Source organism: Sceloporus occidentalis, unplaced genomic scaffold, assembly GCF_023333645.1.
Source record: "Sceloporus occidentalis isolate IW3139 unplaced genomic scaffold, rSceOcc1.0.p SCAF_2, whole genome shotgun sequence".
Classification (NCBI taxonomy): domain Eukaryota; kingdom Metazoa; phylum Chordata; class Lepidosauria; order Squamata; family Phrynosomatidae; genus Sceloporus; species Sceloporus occidentalis.
The window spans coordinates 18,226,937-18,246,467 of record NW_028316982.1 but is presented as its reverse complement, the minus strand read 5'-3'; the positions used below and the strand labels follow the sequence as shown (position 1 = coordinate 18,246,467).

The following is a 19,531-nucleotide window of genomic DNA, read 5'->3' as shown; positions in this document are numbered from 1 at the left end:
GGTGCGGCTTCTGGCCTCTTAAGATGTGTGTGTCATTTAAACAGCATACCTCAAAAGTGTCCCAAAGCAGCTTTATTTTGGCCTGTCTGTACAGGCCCATATGTTACCATTCCTCCAACAAGCCCAAGACTTCATAAAAGGATTGTGTTGGCATTTTTCTTTTAATTCATACCTATGTAACATTGCCAATTGGGATAAGGTAAAAAAAATGGTATGAAGGCCAACATGATATAGTGGTTTGAGCATTAGGCTACAACTCTGGAGCCCAGGGTTCAAATCTTCAATCAGCTATGGAAACTCACTGGATGACCAAGTCACACTCTTTCAGACTCAGAAAAAGCCAATAGCAAACTCCTTCTGAACAAACGTTGCCAATAAAAGCCTGTGATGGATTTGTCTTAGGTAGCCATAAGTTGAACAACAAGTTGTAGGCACAACAGCAAGAACAAACCCTAGGAGACAATCTTGATGGCACTGCAGAATGTAGCATCTTTAAACTGATAAAGCAGGAATAGAAATAGTGTAACCTGTCGGCAGCACGTGGATTCCCACTGACTCCCCCAGTGCCCAGGATGTCCCACTTTTTTTGTAACCCCTTTATTGGCGGAAAGGTCCTTCAAAATCCTTTAAAATGTCTTTTTAAAAAATGAATTTCAGGGGGTTCTCCATACCCAACCAGCAAGACTCCCCCCACAACAACAGATGAAAAGGTGACCAGACATGATTCAATGCCAGTAGTGGTTTTCAAAATTTCAGTCATGATAGGACAGCAACAGCTTTCTGATGCAAGTTTTTCAAAATAAACAAATAAGTCAGTGCAGCCCTTCAGTTTCTGGAATGTGGCCACTCCTGTGATATAACCAAGTAGAATCTTATTACAATGATTCTGAAGGAGCTGCACTGACTCTTCACTTCTGAGCCTAATTCAAACACTAAGGGGCTTAGGATCCAAATAACACTCCAAGTATTAGCCTGCCTGTGCCATAAGGTCATCCAGACAAGCTCTTATCCAATCACTGATTCAGCCTGTTTGATGGGTTTCTTTGTTTCAATGACATAGCTGCAAGTTTCTGTTGTGCTTGTATTCTATTCTTCTAATTCTCTTTGAATGCCACCTTTGCATGTGTAAGGACGAAAGGAAATATGGAAATGTTTTAATGAATAAATAAATTCAGAAGATTAAAACTATCTTCTATACAAATAAAATGAGTTATGAGTTTCGGCTATTGAAGGCATGGACAGCAAGATTTGAACAAGCCTTTATAAAGGAAGTTTGGAAAGGTTGCTTTAACGCATGATTCATAATACGTTTCTTGCTCTGGGAATAAAAAAATGCATTGCACAAGTTGTAGAACTAGGGCAAACTGGGAGTTTTCTGTTCTTAGTCAAACCCTAAGGGAGGGAATATTGGGAGAAATGGCAGGCAGCTGAAAATAATACTCCAAAATAGGTGAAAGTTCAATAGCCACATTTCAAGAAATGCAACACCCACTGGCACTGTCCAAAGACCGCAGTGGTGCATGTCTGTCTTTACAGAAGTATCACTTATTAGCAAGGTGAGCCACATGAAAAGAGCTGTACAACACAGTTAATTACCTCACAGTGATTAAAATAAATCATAAAAATAACCAAACCTCAAAAGATGCAGTAAAAATAGATATAGTAAAAAATAACCACAGAAATGTAACAACCCTCTTTCAGCCTGACAGCAAAATTCACTTTTAGAGAAGTTGATGTTGGGGCAGGGAAACATCCAAGTAGTGTGGAATATAAAGAAGAAAAAGGCAGGACAAGGAGGGGGAAACCCCACTTTTTTCTTTTTGCATGATTTACTGCCAGGAACTAAACTTTAGGAAAGGTATGTTTATCTTTCAGAAAGAAAGGAAAAACTCATATAAATCTAGGAAACCAATAAATGATGGGGTCATGGGCCAGGAGGCATGGGCATTTAGGAACTCTTGCTGGTAAGTCTGGGAGCCCAGGAAGACTTGATTTGTTTGCTGCCTCAGGTAAGATAAAACTGCCAGCCATAAGCTGTCAAAGAGGGTGCCAGCCTAAGCTCCCCCAAAGCTAAGAATTGTATCACTATAAGCATGACCAGTAAGGATGCTTTTTCTCTTTTCCATTGTTGGCTAGTGAATTCCATGTTAATGGGGCAGTGAATCATCTCCGGGTTATAGTCCAAACTTTCAATGAGCTTTCCAAAGTGCTAATCCCTAAAATTCTTTTGAATCTAGGTTGGATTCACAGCTCCATGGGCATGGAAACTACCAGCTGTTTGCAGGCCTTCTTCCCCATCCCTCATGCTTCCATCACAGTTGGGACACAAAGATATGCATCCCCATCAGATTTGAGGCAAGCCAAACCACATGATGCCAAGCATATATATTGCAGACTTTTAAAACACAGCTATACTAGCTGATTAATAAGTTGGCAACTTTAGAAAGACACCCCCCTTTTAGAGAGCACCAACTAACAGAAGCAATAGTAGGTGCTTCTGAATACAGCAGGAGGATCACTCTGCCCAAATTCCTTGCAGAGCTACACTGACTGGCAGTAGCTTTATAGAGTTTCAGACAAGAGTTTTCCCTTAGACCCATAAGGAGATGCTAGGAGTCGAACCTGGGACCTTTGCAATGCTAAACATGTGCTCTACATTATGCCAGAGCTGCATCCCTCCTCCACTGTCTGAGACACCTAACATAAATTTGCATTGGAGCCAAAAGCAGAGCCAAATGCTTCCAAGTCCCCGCCACCTCCGCTTATGCTTCAACAAAACAGATTAAGGTCGCCGCTGCCTAACAAAGACAACCCAGCTTATTGTTGTAGAGCTCATCAGCTGCAAAAAGATGTTGTTCAAGGACTAGATTAAACTGGAAAGAAGAAAGTGACACTCAATTTCAGGTGCATTTATGGAATCAGAACACAAAGGCTGTTATAACCCAGGTTTGGTCACTGGATGCAGCAAGTGCATGGGTAACGGGGATGTCGCTGGGGATTTCAGCCCCCACTCCTATACTCAACTGTGACATCCTACAGGTGTTTTGGGTGCTTCTCACAATACTGTACTTTAAATGTCAGGATCGATTATTCAAGATTCATTAAGGTGATTCAAGGCAGAAGTCAAGAAAGGTCAAGAAAGAATGTGTACTACCATCCAGCCCAGCTTTTGAACTTCTTGAGGGCATGTTTTGCAAGGGCTACAGACAGAATGCTAGTTTAATGGGCTTTTGCTCTAATTCAGTGAGGCAATTTCTTATTCCTGAGCTTGTTAGTTGTCAGCTCAATTCACTTCAACCTCCTGTTGACCCACAAACAAATGAAACCCAGTCAAGCCCTGATATTATTCTACAATGAAGAGGTTCCTTAATACAGTTTGTTTTCCTAAGCAGTTAATCGTACTTTGCTCAAAACACTCTACCAACTCTACCTAGATTACCCTACTTAGTTCTCAACAACAGTCTTGTGCAGTAGGTCAGCTGGAGAAAAGTGGGCTGCAAATTCAATAAACAAACAATATTCTTCCAGTGCAAAATGCCCAGAGTGAATAATGTCAGGACAGAGCATCAGAGTGTCAAAGCATCAGGACAGAGTGAACAATGGCTGAATTTCAAATACAGAACCTGGCCCTTTACATTTTTACTTAGAGATAAACCCCAAGGAGGGCAATGGAAATTACAGTACTCAGATAAAGAAGCACTGAAGCTTGGAAATGTTACTTTTTAAAAATTTACAATCCCCAGAATCTCCTAATCAAAAGGCACTTTTTGCACATGTGGTCAGTGGGAGTCCACATGTATAAAAGGCCTCTCCACTTTAAAGATACCAGTGCTGAGAAAGACTTGTCCCAAAGACCCCAGAAGCCTGCTGTCACTCTGAGCTGTCACAAGTAATCTGATAGGTTACACATATTAATAACCTGTCCTCCAAAACGAGATACTTTGTTTTAAATACTGTATTATACAATCATAATCAAGTTGAATTATTTAGACTTCAGGAGTACAGTAATATACAAAGGAACTTTCCCGCCTCTCATTAACCCAAAAAGAAGCCACTTGCAAGTGTAGCAAAAAAAAATAAATAAATTTGTTGGCTACATCTTTCTGCTGTATAAACTCTTTCAGGAAGAGCTGCAAAAAAGCCAACTGCTATCTTGAGTAATGTTCACCATAAAAGAGAGCGCAGTTTAGTCTGTGATATTTGCTTGAGAATAAGACTCATTTAATTCCATCACATCCTTTAATGAGATAATTTAGTCCTTTGCAGGCACTTCAAAAGTGCACCCACATGACACAGTTATAGGAATTTAATACTGCTTTAACTGTTGTCTCCATCTTACAGAATCCCGGAGAAGTGCTTGGTATTGCTAGAGAATTCTATGCACTCCCCTCAACTACAGGACCATCTAACAGAGGATTCTAAGTATATCACCAAACTATAGATCCCAATATTCCATGAGATGGCACCATGACATTTAAAAGGGTGTATGCATTGTGTGCCTTCAAGTTGTTTTAGCCAACCTATCATGGGGTTTTCTTGGCATGATTTGTTCAGAGGAGGTTTGCCATTACCTTCCTTTGAGGCTGAGAGAGTGTGACTTGCCCAAGGTCACCCAGTGGGTTTTCTGGCTGAGTGAGAACCAAACCCTGGTTTCCAGAGTTGCAGTTCAGCACTCAAACCACTACCTCACACTGGCTCATCATCATAACTTTAAAGAGGGTATTAAACTACTATAACTGTGTCATATAAAAAAACACTCTAGACCAGAGGTGGGAATCAGGTGGCTGCCAAACACTGTTGGACTGCAGCTTGCAGTATTCCTTGCCATGGCCTATGCTGCCTAGAGCACATCATCATTCCCATCCTTGTTCTAGATCAGTGGTCCCCAAACTAATGCCCTTTAAGAGATTTTGGACATCAGCTCCCAGAAGCCTCAGCCATGTTGGCCAAGAGTCTGGGATTCTGGGAGATGAGGTCCAAAATCCCTTAAAGGGCACAATTTGGGGATCACTGCTTTAGATGCACAGTGTGGGAGCAGGAGTGATTTTGCCAGTTTTGCCTCTCTGGATTACTGTTATCACTGCCCTGCATGTGCAAAGGACTCCCGATTACCGCTATAAGGTTTAAATCATGCAGATCTTCCACAAATAGAGGAAGCACTCCACTGCAATCAATATAGGCGGAGGAAAGCAAGTCCACAATGGGGGGGACTAGCTCGTTTCTTCTTGTTGTTGTGTGCTTTCAAGTTTTTTCTGGCATGGTGACCCTAAGGTGAACCCATCATGGGGTTTTCTTGGGAAGTTTCTTCAGAGGGTGTTTGCCATTGCCATCCCGAGGCTGAGAGAGTGTGATTTGCTCAAGGTCATCCAGTGGGTTTTCAGGGCTGAGCTGGGATTCGAATCCTGGTTTCTAGATTCATAGTCCAATACGCAAACCACTACACCATGCTGGCTCTCAAAATGTTGTTGTGTACCTTCGCATCCTTTCTGACTTATGGCAACCCTATCTTATGGCAGGGTTCTCTCGGCAAGAGGTTTGCCATTGTCTTCCCCTATGGTTGAGAGTGTGTGACTCACCCAAGGTTACCCATAGGGTTTTATGCCCAAGCAGGGAATCAAACCCTGGTCTCCAGAATCATAGTCCAACACTCAAACCACAATGCCACACTGGCTCCCAGTTCATTCCTGCTCCCTTTCATCTCATAGATATGCACTAAGAACACCTGCACAGAGATACTATTGGGCCTGAACAGACAGGCCAAAATAAAGCTGCTTCGGGTTACTTTGGAGGTATGTTGTTTAAATGATGCATGCATTCTAAGAGGCTGGAAGCCACGCCAAAGTCATGCTCCATTCCTAAGGACCATGGCGCAGCTTTGGCGCAGCTTCTGGTCTGTTAAGATGTGTGTGTCATTTAAACAGCATACCTCCAAAGTGACCCGAAGCAGCTTTATTTGGGCCTGTCTATTTGGGCCCTATTGAATCCTAAAGTATGTGACACATACAGTTGCATTTTGAGGCTGAGACCCTTATCTAATAAATCCCTGAGTCACAGCTCACAGCCATAGCTACTTCGAGGCTTACAATTACATTTCACTTTTCTTCCAGTAATCTTAAACTGGGATACACAGTTCTCCTCCTTGTCACTTTACCCTCACAACAATCTTGAGAAGTAGGTTGGGCTTAGAGAGCTTGGCTGGCTGTCCAGTAAGATTCATGGCTTAGTGGAGACTTGAACCTGGATCACCTAGATTTGAGGCCAACATTCTAACCACTACACATACTGCCTCTCTATGCTAGCTCAAATGCCCTGGTGAACAGCAACCTGAATGTTAAGTTAGGTTGACAGTTAGAATTTTACAAATGAAATAAATCTGGCACTAGAACTCCATTGATTTCTCAACTTTATTGGGCTTATCTATCTATCTATCTATCTATCTATCTATCTATCTATCTCTATCTATGGGGTACGTCAGAGCACCACCCTGTACTTTGTTGTTATAACAACAATAACAACAACTGACAGTGGTGCTTTCACATACCCCTATTTATATAAAAATGTATTAAGCCAAATAAAGTTGAGAAATAAAAATCATCATCATCATCATCACTGTTATTATTTCTTTGAGTTAAAGCACACATCAATTTAAAAGGGCAAGGAAGATGTCCAATCTTAGATGTACAATCCACGTTTAAAATCCATCATTTAAAATTCACAATTTAAAATCAGATAAGCCTGCCAGACAATAAGCCGGTCCAGAACTGCCTTTGTCCCCAGTGTTCACTGAACAAGTCTTCTGTGTTGCAAATGGTCAAGCTTTATTTCAGAAACACATAGGTGTTAGCAAGAAGACATCTACAAACAGAAGTGTCATCATCCACCAATACTGGGATGAAATTAATAATGTTCTACTCCAAGTTTTCACAGGCTTCATCTTAATTCACTTACTAATTCAAACATAACCACCTCACTTGCCAGTCCCCTGTACTAGCCTGTTTTCAGCTTTATTTTTTGTTTCTCACCAAGAGATTCTGAAAGGTTTCCTCCTTCATACATCTGCACATTTCTGCATCAGGCCACAAGCATTCTTCTGAGCCACTATCAATGATTTCTACTAGTCCATCAACTCTCATCATTTCCCAGTAAACCTATTACATCCACACAGCTCTTTTATATATCTAAAAATTAAACAATCTTAGGACAGAATGAGCTAGATTCTGACACACTCGTGCCAAGGCCAAACACTATCTAAATAAATGCCTTAATCCAAATAAATGCTTGATACTTTACTGTGCATCAGGAAGCCAATAAACACAGCTTACTGTTCAAACGACAAAAGGCGTTTTAAGTCAACTCTTGTATATACAGCCTCTCTTTGTATTTATGTGTAGGTAGAACTACCAGTTTCATAAAACTGGCATAACAGGGTTATCATTTGCCCTTCTGTTGGCAATGCCAATCTTGTGCTTGTCACTAACAGCTACGATCCTATACATATACACTCAGAAGTGAATCTCATTGTTTTCACTGGAGCTTACTTCTGCATTAGAATGGGTAGGCTGGGACTGAGGTTTACGTCTGGCATGGCATAGCTCATTTGGTTAAATGAATCACTGGCAATGAGGAAGGGGAAACAGGGGTCACACTGGTGATAATTGGTTTGGTAAAATTCTACTGGGTTTTTATTTTGGCAATTAGGGGTTTGGCTTTGGCTACTGGTCTAAGGATTGAGTTGGAGGATGAAATTTCAAGGAGAATGGGCTGGCTAAAAAAAAGAAAGCACTTTCCTGTTGTCAAACCATTGTTGTCAATTGAGTCCAGTACTCAGATGGAATTAGTTAAAAGTTCCTGTACCTAGGATCAAACATTGATCAGAATGGTGACTGCAGTCAAGAAATCAGAAGGTGACTAGGAATGGGGAGGGCAGCTATGTCAGAGCTAGATAAGATCCTAAAGAGTAAAGATATACAACCAAGTCCCAATGTTAGAATCATGTTGTGTTCTCCATCACTATGTTTGGATATGAGAGCTGGACACTGAAAAAAGTGGGTAAGAAGAAAAATCAATTCATTTGAAATGTGATGCTGGAGAAAGAGCTGAGGATACCATGGACAGCCAAAAAGACAAACAAATGGGTCCTTGAATAGATCAAGGCTGAAATCTCCTTGAAATTGAGGCTGTCGTACTTTGGCCACATCATGAGAAAGCCTGGCTTATTAGAAAAGACAATAATGATAGGGAAGGTAGAGGGCAACAGAAAGAGAGGAATATTCATGCCAGATGGATAGGCTCTATTGGGAGGTCACAGGACTAAATTTGTAGGACCTAAGCGGGGCAGTGGAGGATAAGGGGTCTTGAAGATGTTTCATCCACAGGGTTGCCATGAGTTGACGTTGACCTGAGGGCAGTTAACAACAACAAAACCTGTGCAATTTTAACAGCTGCAGGCAGAACAGCCCTAAACCTGAGCATGATTCTACTAACTCAGAAGGCCCAGCAATAAGTAGAGTGGACTAGACTTATTTAGCAGAGAATACTGAGCAATTTGATGTTGCGTTGTTTGTCCCTCCACATATGCAGCTTTGACTTTTGCAGATTTAATTATTCAGAGATTTTTATTAATGTTCTCTCTAGGAATATCTAGGTCCACCAGCACAACTCTATGATCAACTTTAATCAAAGAGCACACTGAAGGACCTGGAGATACCTAGAGATTCCTAGAGAGAACACTCCACTAGGCATTTGTAGCTGCTCCAGCACAATTCTATGGTCAGATGTTGACCACAGACTTGACCACAGAATCTCTAGGACCTAGAGATTCCTAAAGAGGTATTCTCTCAGGTTAAAAAAAATAGTGTTTTTGTTATTTATGGGGTTTTCCACATTCATGGGAGTTTATATTATCACAATATTTAGTTTTCATTATTTCCTAATATTATACAGTCAGCCCTCCACTTTTTCAGCTTTGATTTTTGCGGATTTGATTAATGTTTGCTCTAGGAGTCATTGGTCCTCCAGAGGAATTCTGAGGGAAGTTGACCATAAGTTGAGCTGCAAGACCTAGAGATTCCTAGAGAAAACACTTCTCTAGGCATTTGTAGGTCCTCCAGCATGATTCTGTGGTCAACTTTTTAGCAGATGTTGATCACAGAGTTCTGCTGGAGGACCTAGAGATTCCTAGAGAGGTATTCCCCTCAGATTAAAAAAGTAGTGTTTTTTTATTTGCATTTTTTCACTTTCATGCGGGTCCTGTAACCCTAGCCACTGCAAATGTGGAGGATCTACTGTACATCATCCAATATAATACAAATCATTTGTTATATAAAATTATAATTCTAATACATATACATTGCTTCCACCTGACATCCTTTATCGTAGCTCTCCTAGCAATAATGAAGGATGCCTGCCATCTGTCCTATGCACATTTACTTTGGAGTAAGATACACTGAACACACAGAGGGCACTTTTAAGTATGCACTGTATTTGTAAGTCTTTGTATTTATGGGTGGGCAAAGGAATTTGCCCTTCCCTTGAAAGGAGGTAAAAATTAGAAACCATCTGCTTGTCAGTGTTAAGACCCCCACCTTAAAATAGTTTGGGGTCCCTGGATGATGTACATGCCCTATGAGGAGTGGATGTTTAGTGGATGCTGGGTATGTTTAGCCTGGGGAGGTGAAGATTAAGAGGTGACACAACAGCTATAGTATATTTAAATATTTGAATGGATGTCATATTGAGGATGGAGCAAGCTTATTTCTGCTGCTCCAGGAGCTGGAGCAAAGGATGCAAACTACAGGAAAAGAGATTCCACCTCAACAATAGGAAGAACTTCCAAATGTTAAGAGCAATTCGAAATATGCTGCCTGAGACTGTGGCTGAGTCTCCTTCTTTGGGGATTTTTAAACAGAGGCTGGATGGCAATCCTTTAGAAGTGCTCTGATAGTGTATTCCTGCATGGCAGGGGGTTGATCTAAATGACCCTTGGGGTTCCTTCCATTTCTATGACTCCTGGGTCTAGAGAGGTCAGAAGTCACCCAAAGCTGCCAAAATCAAAGAAGGCACTCTCTCCTCTCGCTCTCATCATCCTTGCCAGGAGGTCACTTCTAAACAATAGCCAGCCCTGGGAGATTACAGAAGATTCCTTAATTATCTTCATTACTGGCAGCTTCTGTCATGTACTTTCTCTAAGTCCTGAGCCGGCAGCTGATCAGAGAGAGAGGCCTGGGAGGGTCCCACAGATAAAACCAGAAAGGCAGACAAGAGAAGGGGAAAGAGATAGTAACCTTTCCTGGGTCTGGAAGGCCTGATTTTCACAAGGGTGAGGCTGCTTTCTCCAAAAAAGAGGGCCAAGAGGAATGGTTAGACCTTCATTTGACTATTCACACAGAGAGAGAGAGAGAGAGAGTGCATGGTGTAATGGTCTGTGTTGGACTAGAATCCTAGAGATCAGGGTTCGAATCCCAGCTCAGCCACTGAAACCCACTGGGTGACCTTGGACAAGTCACACTCTCTCAGCCTCAGAGGATGGCAATGGCAACCTGCCTCTTGAGAAACTTTCCAAGAAACCCCTGTGATAGATTTAATCTGAGGGTCACCATAAGTCATAAATGACTTGAAGGTACACAACAACAAACACAGAGAGAAGTGACTTAGCTTTTCAGGGGCAAGTGCTAAAGGATGGAAGCGTGGAATAATCCCTTTCGATTCTCCTCTCAGGGAGCCAGCTGAATGACCTTGTTGAAACCCACTGGATGACCACACTCTTTCAGCCTCAGGGGAACGCAAGGGCAAACCTCCTCTGAACAAACCTTGCCAAGAAAAACCCTTGAGAGGTTCGCCTTAGGGTTGCCATAAGCTGCACAAATTGAAGGCACACAACCAACAACAACAACTCCAATTCCCAATCCTCACTTGAGAAGACCCACTGATCCAACAGGGTCTGCTGAGGAGGGGGACCAGCAGCAACTGGCTTTCTAGACCTCAAAGGCAATAGGAGCCACACATCTTGGGGGCAAGGCCCTTTTCCCAAGTATCTATGGGTCAACATGACACATATCCCAGTGGTGAGACAGGCTCCAGGGTTGTGTCAATGGGGTTGACATGCATTTCCCTGCTTCTCACTGCACCTCTGGTGTGTGGGGTTAATGGTCTGCAAGCTGTATGGAAGGTAATCTATTCCTAATAGAACTGAGGGTAGTGATGGTGGCCCTGTAGAAAGTGCAGTCACAAATCCCCAAAACAGGATCCCTTTATGGAGCCAACCCACATACACAGAAGACACAGTACAAGCTTTTGAAGTGGAGCTTTTCTCTTGTGTGTATTTGGGCTGGTCCCACAAAGGGATCCCTTCAAAAGCTGGCACCGAGCTTTTTGTGCATTTGGGTTGTCCCCTTAAAGGGATCTCTTTAAAAGCTTGTCCCGCGCCTTTTGTGCATTTGTCCTCATCAAATGATCCCTTTGAAAGCTTGCCCCATGTCTTTTGGGCCTTAGGGTTGACCCCATAAAAGGATCCCTGTTTTGTGGATTTGTGGATTTGCAGCTGCATTCCTAATAGAGGCAGATGTAGTCATTTCTGAAAGCTTGCATCATGTCTTTTATGCCTTTTGGTTGGCCCTATAAAAGGACCCCCTGTTTAGGCACCAAGTCTTCTGTGCATTTTGGTTGGCCCCATAAAAAGATTCCGGTTTTGGCACCATGTCTTTTGTGCAGTTTGGTTGTCCCTATGAAGGGATGCTCCCCAAAAGCTTGCCTGTGTCTTCTGTGCCTTTGGGTTAGCCCCATAAAGGGATCCCTCTGAAAGCATGCCTTGGGTCTCCTGTGCCTTTGGGTTGGCCCCATAAAGGGATCCCTTTCCCGCTGCCTATGCAGATCGGGAACCCTTTGGGGGTCAAAGAGGGCATCTGCTCCCCTGGAGGCATGGCTTACCGTTTGCTGGGCGACCCTGAAGGAAACATCCAAGAGCATGAGCCTCCAAGGCTCGGAGACGGTGCTGGGCAAAGGCAGGTAGGCATAGTAGGCGGTCAGAGCCAGGAAGGCGGCCAGGAGCACTGCAGCAGAGGACTTCATGGCTGGCTTCCTGCTGGGGCTGGGGCTGGGACTGGGGCTGCTGCTGCCCAGGGGATGCTGCTGCTGCTGCGAGGCCAGGAGCCGGCTCTCCCGCTGGCAGCGGCGCCCATTCAAGGCTTTCCTGAGCTGCTGCCCAAGCAAGAAGCCAATCAGAGGGGGAGAGGCAGGAGGAGGAAGTCCAGGCGCTTCCGTCCCCTGCTGCTGCTGCTGCTGCTGCTGCTGCTGCCCAGCCTCGGCCTCCTTGCCATTGTTGTCCCTTTGGCTTAATCGCAAGGACTCCCAGCTGCACGCGGAGACACCTAGCGCCCGGCCGGAGGTACTGCAGCCCAGCCTGAAACCAACAAACACCCCAAATTCAGAATAGGCTTTTAAGATGAAATAGAGGACAAGGAAAGGAGGGCATCTGGTCACTCTGGGTCCCCCTATTCTGGATTTGGGGTGGTTTTTAGGATGGAATAGAGGACATGTCCCGGAAAAGGAGGACATCAGGTCACCACCCCAAATCCATAACAGGTCTCTTATGAATGTGGGGTGATCAGATATGGAGTTGGGGAGACCAGGACATTCTCCATTTCATCCTAAAAAAACCCACCCCAAATCCATAATGGGGGGGACTCAGGGTGACCAATGTCCTCCTTTTCCAGGACATATCCTCCATTTCATCCTAAAAACCATCTCAAATCCACAGGGGGACCCAGGATGACCAGATGTCCTTCTTTCCCAGGACATACTCTCCATTTCATCCTGAAAACCACCCCAAATCCATAATTGGGGTACCTGATGTCTTCCTTTCCCAGGACATGTCCTCCATTTCAGCCTTCCGCCCAGGAGGAATTCCAAAACGTCCTCCATTTTGAGCAGGACTAAAAAGTATGACTTTCTATTCCTAAGAGTGTTTGTAGCTTTGATTTTGTAATTTTCTAATGTTTTGACCTGCAAAGCCTTATATGGCTTGGGTCCAGGTTGTTTGAAAGACCACATCTCCCAGTGTGAAGCCATTAGGGTTTTAAGACCACCTGGAGAGGCCCTCCTCTCTCTCCCACCACTTTTTAGGCTCCTTTGGTGGGAACCAAGGAGAAGGCCTTCTGGGTGGCTGCTCCCAGACTTTGAACATCCCTCCCCAAAGAGACCTTGCTCAACTTTCAGCGGCAAGTTAAAACATTTTTGTGCCACCAAGCCTCCACAAACACTTGCAATCTCTTAATGCTGTTGCTGGTTTTTGAAGTTTTAGAGATATGAATATCATTTTATTTTGATTGTTTCAATATGAATGAATGAATGAATGAATGAATGAAATTTTATTTCTATACCGCTATTCCTTGCAGATCACAGTGGTTTACAAAAATCACCATCAAAAAACACTACAATGCATCAACCCGTAACCCAATAATACAAAAACCCACGATACCAATTTAAAAACAATACAAAGTATCCTAAGACATTTCATACAATCATTCACAATCTAAAAACCAATTAAAAACCATACAACGAATCAGCTGGATCAAACAATATGCACAAGGGAGAGAAGGAAAAACCAAGGCACATGGGGGAAGGCTTGGCGGAAAAGAAAGGTCTTCAGATTTTTCCTAAAGAGATCTAGAGACGTTGCTGAGCGGAGCTCATCGGGCAAAGAGTTCCAGGTCTGGGGGGCCACGATGAAAAATGCCCTTTGAGAAGAAGACACAAACCTTGCCTTAGGAACTCTTAATAGATGTTTTCCACCCGATCTGAGAGTGCGGGGCAGACTGTATGGGGAGAGGCGGTCCTCCAAGTACCCTGGGCCCAAGCCATTTAGGGCTTTATAGGTCATAACCAACACCTTGTATTGCGCCCAGAAGCGAATAGGTAGCCAATGTAGATCTTGCAATATAGGTGTTACATGGCTAGTCCTGGAACATCCAATGACCAGCCTTGCTGCCATATTCTGAACCAATTGTAGCTTCCGAGTTTGGTCCAAGGTTTGCCCCATGTACAGCGCATTACAGAAATCCAACTGAGAGGTCACCAGAGCATGTACCACCATTTCAAGGTCCGCCCCCCCCCCGGCCCAGGTAGGGTCACAGCTGGCGTATCAGCCAAAGCTGATAACAGGTACTCCTGACCGTCGCATTCACCTGAGATGTAAATATATTTTAAGATCTGAACTGTTTTAAGAGGTACTGTTTTTAAGGGCCTTTTACCTTTTGATTGTATTTTATTCCTTTGAGGAGTGATGTTTTACATTGTGTAGTGGTTTGAGTGTTGGACTATGACTCTGGAGACCAGAGTTCGATTCCCAGCTCAACCATTAAACCCACTGGGAGACCTTGAGTAAGTCCCATGCCCTCAGCTTCAGGGGAAGGCAATGGCAAGCCTCATTTGAGCAAACCTTGCCAAGAAAACCCCATGACTAGTTCACCTCAGGGTCACCATAAGTCGGAAAGCAGACAACACAGAAAAACAGCCAGTTTAATGCTACTTTAATGCACACATTTGCATGTTTTTAATTATACTGTTTTAATTTGTAAGCTGCTTTATGTCTTTTGGGGGGAAAGACAAGATATAAATAAATATAATAATAATGTCCTATATTTTTCTTGAATGCCCTACATTTTGTGGTATCTTTTCTTCCTTTGTGCTAAGAAGGACAACTGGTCAGCCTGAGGGTAACCAGATACCCTCCTTTCCCAAGACATGTCCTACATTTCAACCTTCTTTCCAGGAGGAATTTCAAAATAGCCTACTGTGATGGAACCTTCTTTCTACAGCTGAGGTTACCTTTTCCCTCTTCTCCACAGAAGTTACTGACACTTGCCCTGTTTTTACCCTTTTAACACTCTCTCTGCGTGTATAAGGCTAGGCTCCCAAGTATATTCCCCAAACCATTTCAATAACTTCAGTACCATGCTTATACAGTGGGCCCTTGGTATCCACTGGGATTTGGTTCCAGGACTTCCTGTGGATACCAAAATCCATAGATGTTCAAGTCCCATTAAATACAACGTCATAGTAAAATGGTGTCTCTTACATAAAATAGCAAAATTAAGTGTTTTTTATTTGTTTGTTTTTTAAAAATACAGTCGCCTCTCCGTTTTCATGGATTTGAAAACTGAACCCCTCGCATATCCATAGGGGGAAAACAGAGGGGGACTAAATGGGGTGTGTGCCTGCAGCATGTGCGCATGCACACTCATGGGCACATGCTGCCATTCAAGTCAATGGGGCTTGAACATCGGCAAGTTTCCATTTTCGTGGAAGTGTGTGTGTCTGGAACGGATCCCCTGCAAAAATGGAGGGCTGACCATATATATATATATATATATATATATATATATATGAGAATATTTTCAAGCCATGGGTAGTTGAACCATGGATAAAAAAATCCATGGAAATAGAGGGACAACTGTAATGTCTAGAACCCACTCAGCTGGAGACCTCTGTTATAAACCATAAACAGTAACTTTATTACATAACATAAAACAAGAAAGTATCTTAAGTGGGTTACTTCAATTTAGTGTGGATATGTTAACATACACTTGCAGGCTTATCAATCCCCTCTGGACTTTCTTTAGTGACTCCTTCTCCTAGTCAGAATCCCTCTCTGACTATCACTGACTCCCAGTCAGATTCCTTATCTAAACTGCACTGAGGAACCTCTCTCAGGCTGCATCCTGAGCCATGGCAGTTAAAGTGGTGTCAAAATGGATTATTTCTGCAGTGCAGATTCAAGCTTAGTCACTCACTCCTACTTTTATACTTTCTATTCCCCCCACCACCACCACCATGCAACTCAATGACACAGCATGGCAAAACATTAATATACATTTCTGTTGTTTTTTTTCAAGTTTCCAGATCTCTTCTTGCAGTACACGGAAAGGTCATTATCCAGTAGACCCTATCTATTTGGACTTAGCAAAACAGCAAACATGGCAGTAATGGAATGTTCTGACATTGTAATATTCAGTGCAGATAAAAGGAAGTCCTTGATACAATTTCCCACAAACCTGAACAGTGAAACCTACAGATGTACTACTCCAGACCATTTCTCCAAAGTTTGCCTGACCCAAAAAGAGGCATGCAAACATGTGATAAGCCTAAAACAGCTTTACATAAATTATTGCGCATACAGGGGTTCTGTGAGATGGCCAAACACATTGCAACACAATCTTGCCTTCATCCCTGCTTGAAAGATAAGAATAACCCTCTCCTTTATAGGCGGCAGAATTTAAAAGGCCTTTTCCAAGTTTTCCTCCTTACATCAGAAGAAAAAGTTCCAGTTCCAGCTCTGTGTAGATTTATTCCCAAAGGAAACTTCCCTCTTTATAAAGACTTGTCAGTTTATGGACACTTCTATTACTGCATCAGTCTTTAAGAAGACTCTTAGAAAGAGGTCTTCTTAAAATGATGCAATACTAGATGTATCCATAAATTGACAAGTCTTTACAAAGAGGTAAATTTCCTTTGGGAATAAAATCTACATAGACCTGTAGCTTTAACTTTTTCTTCTAATGAGAGAGAGGTTTCTCTTGATCCATTTCTGCAACAACTTGTGTAAAGTTGTTTTAAGGTATACCTACACTGTAGAAATAATGCACACCACTTTAAGTGCTATAACTCCATCCTATGGAATCCTGGGATTTGCAGATTTACAAAGTCTTTAGCCCTCTCTGCCAAAGAGTGCTGGTGCCTTACAAAACTACAAATCCCAGGATTTCATAGGCTGGAGCCATGCCAGTTAAAGTGGTATCAAACTGCACTATTTCTACAGTGTAGATATACCCTTATGTTTGCATTTGGCAATATGGGCCAGTGGTACCATTAACACCAACATAGTATAGGGCCCAAACAGACAGGCCAAAATAGAGCTGCTTTGGGTCACTTTGGAGGTATGCTGTTTAAATGATGCATGCATCCTAAGAGGCCAGAAGCCACGCCAAAGCCACTCTCCAGTCCTAAGAACTAGAGCCCAGCTTTGGCGCAGCTTCTGGCCTCTTAAGATGTGTGTGTCATTTAAACAAGGTGACCCAAAGTGGCTTTATTTTGGCCTGTTTGGGCCCATAGTTTGAGGGGTCATTTGGGGGGATTTTTGGGTGGTTTGGAGCTATCTTCCTGTTTTTTAAGGATTTAAAAAGCCAATGGAAAAATCAACTGTCGATAACACTAATGTTAATGGGCCATAAATGTAATAAATAATGCTAATACTTTATCCATTTACATAACAATGCAAAGTGTTATCACTGCAGGCAAAATGGTAAGTGAAATGATAAAATTCATATAGCTGTGGAATCATAGAATCATAGAGCTGGAAGGGATCTCAAGGTCCATCCACTCCAATACATAGAATCATAACACTGGAAGAGACCTCAAGGTCTATCCAGTCCAACCCATAGAATCATAGAGTTGGAAGAGACCTCAAGGGCCATCCAGTCCAACCCATATGTCCAAGCTATATGTCAACTGGGAACAGTGGGAGCTATACTCCAAAAACACTGTGCTGCCCCATAATTACACAGAACATCTGTCACTTAAGGGTTGAATGTCATGTAGCATTATGTGCATAGCACGGCAAAGTGGAAGCTACTTTCTTTTTTACCTGCATTGAAGTAGGCAAGTTCAGGTCAGAGGGACATATAATTTTTACCTTGGTTCAAATCTTCTCAGTTAGTTGTCATTTGTTATTATTTGCTGTCAAGTTGACTTTGACTTGTGGCAGCTCTATGAATGGGAGAGACCTCCAAGAGCCCTGGGTAACGACTGTCCCACTCAGGTCTTGCAAACTCATAGTTGTGACTTTCTTGATTGACTCAAGGACTGTGCAGACCAACCATTAAGGCGGAGTTGGGGTGTGGCATCCATACAATGCATGCCCTCACTGTGCCCCATGTCAGCGTGATGCTGTGCACTGCTCCACAAGGTGTGCGGCATCACGGCACTTCTCTGGCGCTTCATTTACATGACACAGCCCCAAAGGAGAGTGCCTTAATGCCATGGCATCACAGCTATTGAGCTCTTTCCAGAGCACAAAAAGAAGCCATTTTTGCAGCTCCTTTTTGCACCTTGGAAAGGCCAGATCAGGGCCACAGCATGCGGCTGCTGCACCCCTGATCTGGGGAAGATGGAGACAGCTGCAGGCCAGTCTGCACAGCCCCTCAATCCACCTGTGATGCGGCTTTCCTCTTTTCCTACTGCCTTCTACTTTACCAAACATTATTGTCTAATGAGTCTTTCTTTTTATGGTACGTTCAAAGTACAACCACTTCAGTTTAGTCATTAGCTTGTAGAGAGAGCTCAGGCCTGATTTGCTCTCAAACCTATCCATTTGTCCTTTTAGGAGTCCATGGTATCTGTAGAACTCTTCTCCAGTATCACATTTCAAATGAGCTGATTTTCTTCCCGTCACCCTTCTTCACTGTCCAGCTTTCACAACCATACATTGGAAATTGGAAACTTCCCTGTTTAGAGGGTTTCTTTTCCAAAAATCCTCAAATTGTCACCTCCCTGTTGAGACTAGCAAGAGGGGAAACTCCATTTGTGGCAGTGAAGAGGGTTGTTTTTTTTAAAATCTTCCTTCTTTCAGTCCAGTGTGTGGGCAGAGAGGTTGTAGTGAATGCAGGCAGTGGGAGTTTAAATCTCTGTACATGACTGAGACCAGACTCCCTGTTTACTTATGAAAAAAAGAAGAGAACATAACAACCAGTGTCATATATTTAGCATACCATGTAATTTAGTGAGTGTATCTACACTACACAGTTCTAGTAGTTTGATACCACTTTAACATGGCTCCATTCTATGGAATCCTGGCATTTGTAATTTGGAGAGAGACTGTAATCTAATCTGCACTGCAGAAATAATACACTTTGACACTGCTTTAATTGCCATGGCTCCATGCTATAGAATCTTGGGAATTGTGGTTTGTTACGACAGAGAAAGCTAAATATCTCACAGAAGTACAAATCCTGGCATTACATAGCATTAAGTCATGGCAGTTCGAGCAGTGTTAAACTGGATTATTTCGCCACTGCTAAAATGCTATAGAATCTTGGGAATTGTGGTTTGTTGAGACAGAGAAGGCTAACTATCTCACAAAACTACAAACCCCAGAATTCCATAGCATTGAGCCATGGCAGTTAAAGCGGTCTCAAACTACATTATTTTTGCAGTGCAGATAGACCTTAGAGCTCTTTCATATTATCATTCACTTTTAACTCCTGTAGTTCCTAGGATTTGCAGTTTATGGAGGATATTTAAAATTCTCAGCCGGAGAGCATTAATGCCTCATCAAATTACAAGCCCCACGATTACATAGGATCCAGCCATGGCAGTTAAAGAGGAACCATAGGGCTATTATCTTGTGGTGTGAAAGGGCTCTTAGAAGTCTGTACTGGAGAGCTCTGGTATGATAGTTCACATGAACCCTTTCATGTTCTTTCTGAGATTTGATGGAAAGAGAAGCCAACTTATTATTATTATTATTTCTTTAAAAGAA

General features: G+C 42.8%; 1 protein-coding gene across 1 annotated transcript in view; it reads right to left on the bottom strand.

The window, feature by feature from the left end:
- The window catches only part of LOC149318003 (neutral cholesterol ester hydrolase 1-like), a 37,469-nt gene extending 25,220 nt beyond the window's left edge, over positions 1–12,249 (bottom strand). The window contains exon 1 of the mRNA XM_089507662.1: positions 11,926–12,249. Coding sequence (XP_089363788.1) covers positions 11,926–12,066 — 141 coding nt within the window. The 5' untranslated portion in view covers positions 12,067–12,249. The remainder of the gene's footprint in view (positions 1–11,925) is intronic.
- Positions 12,250–19,531: the final 7,282 nt, after the last annotated feature.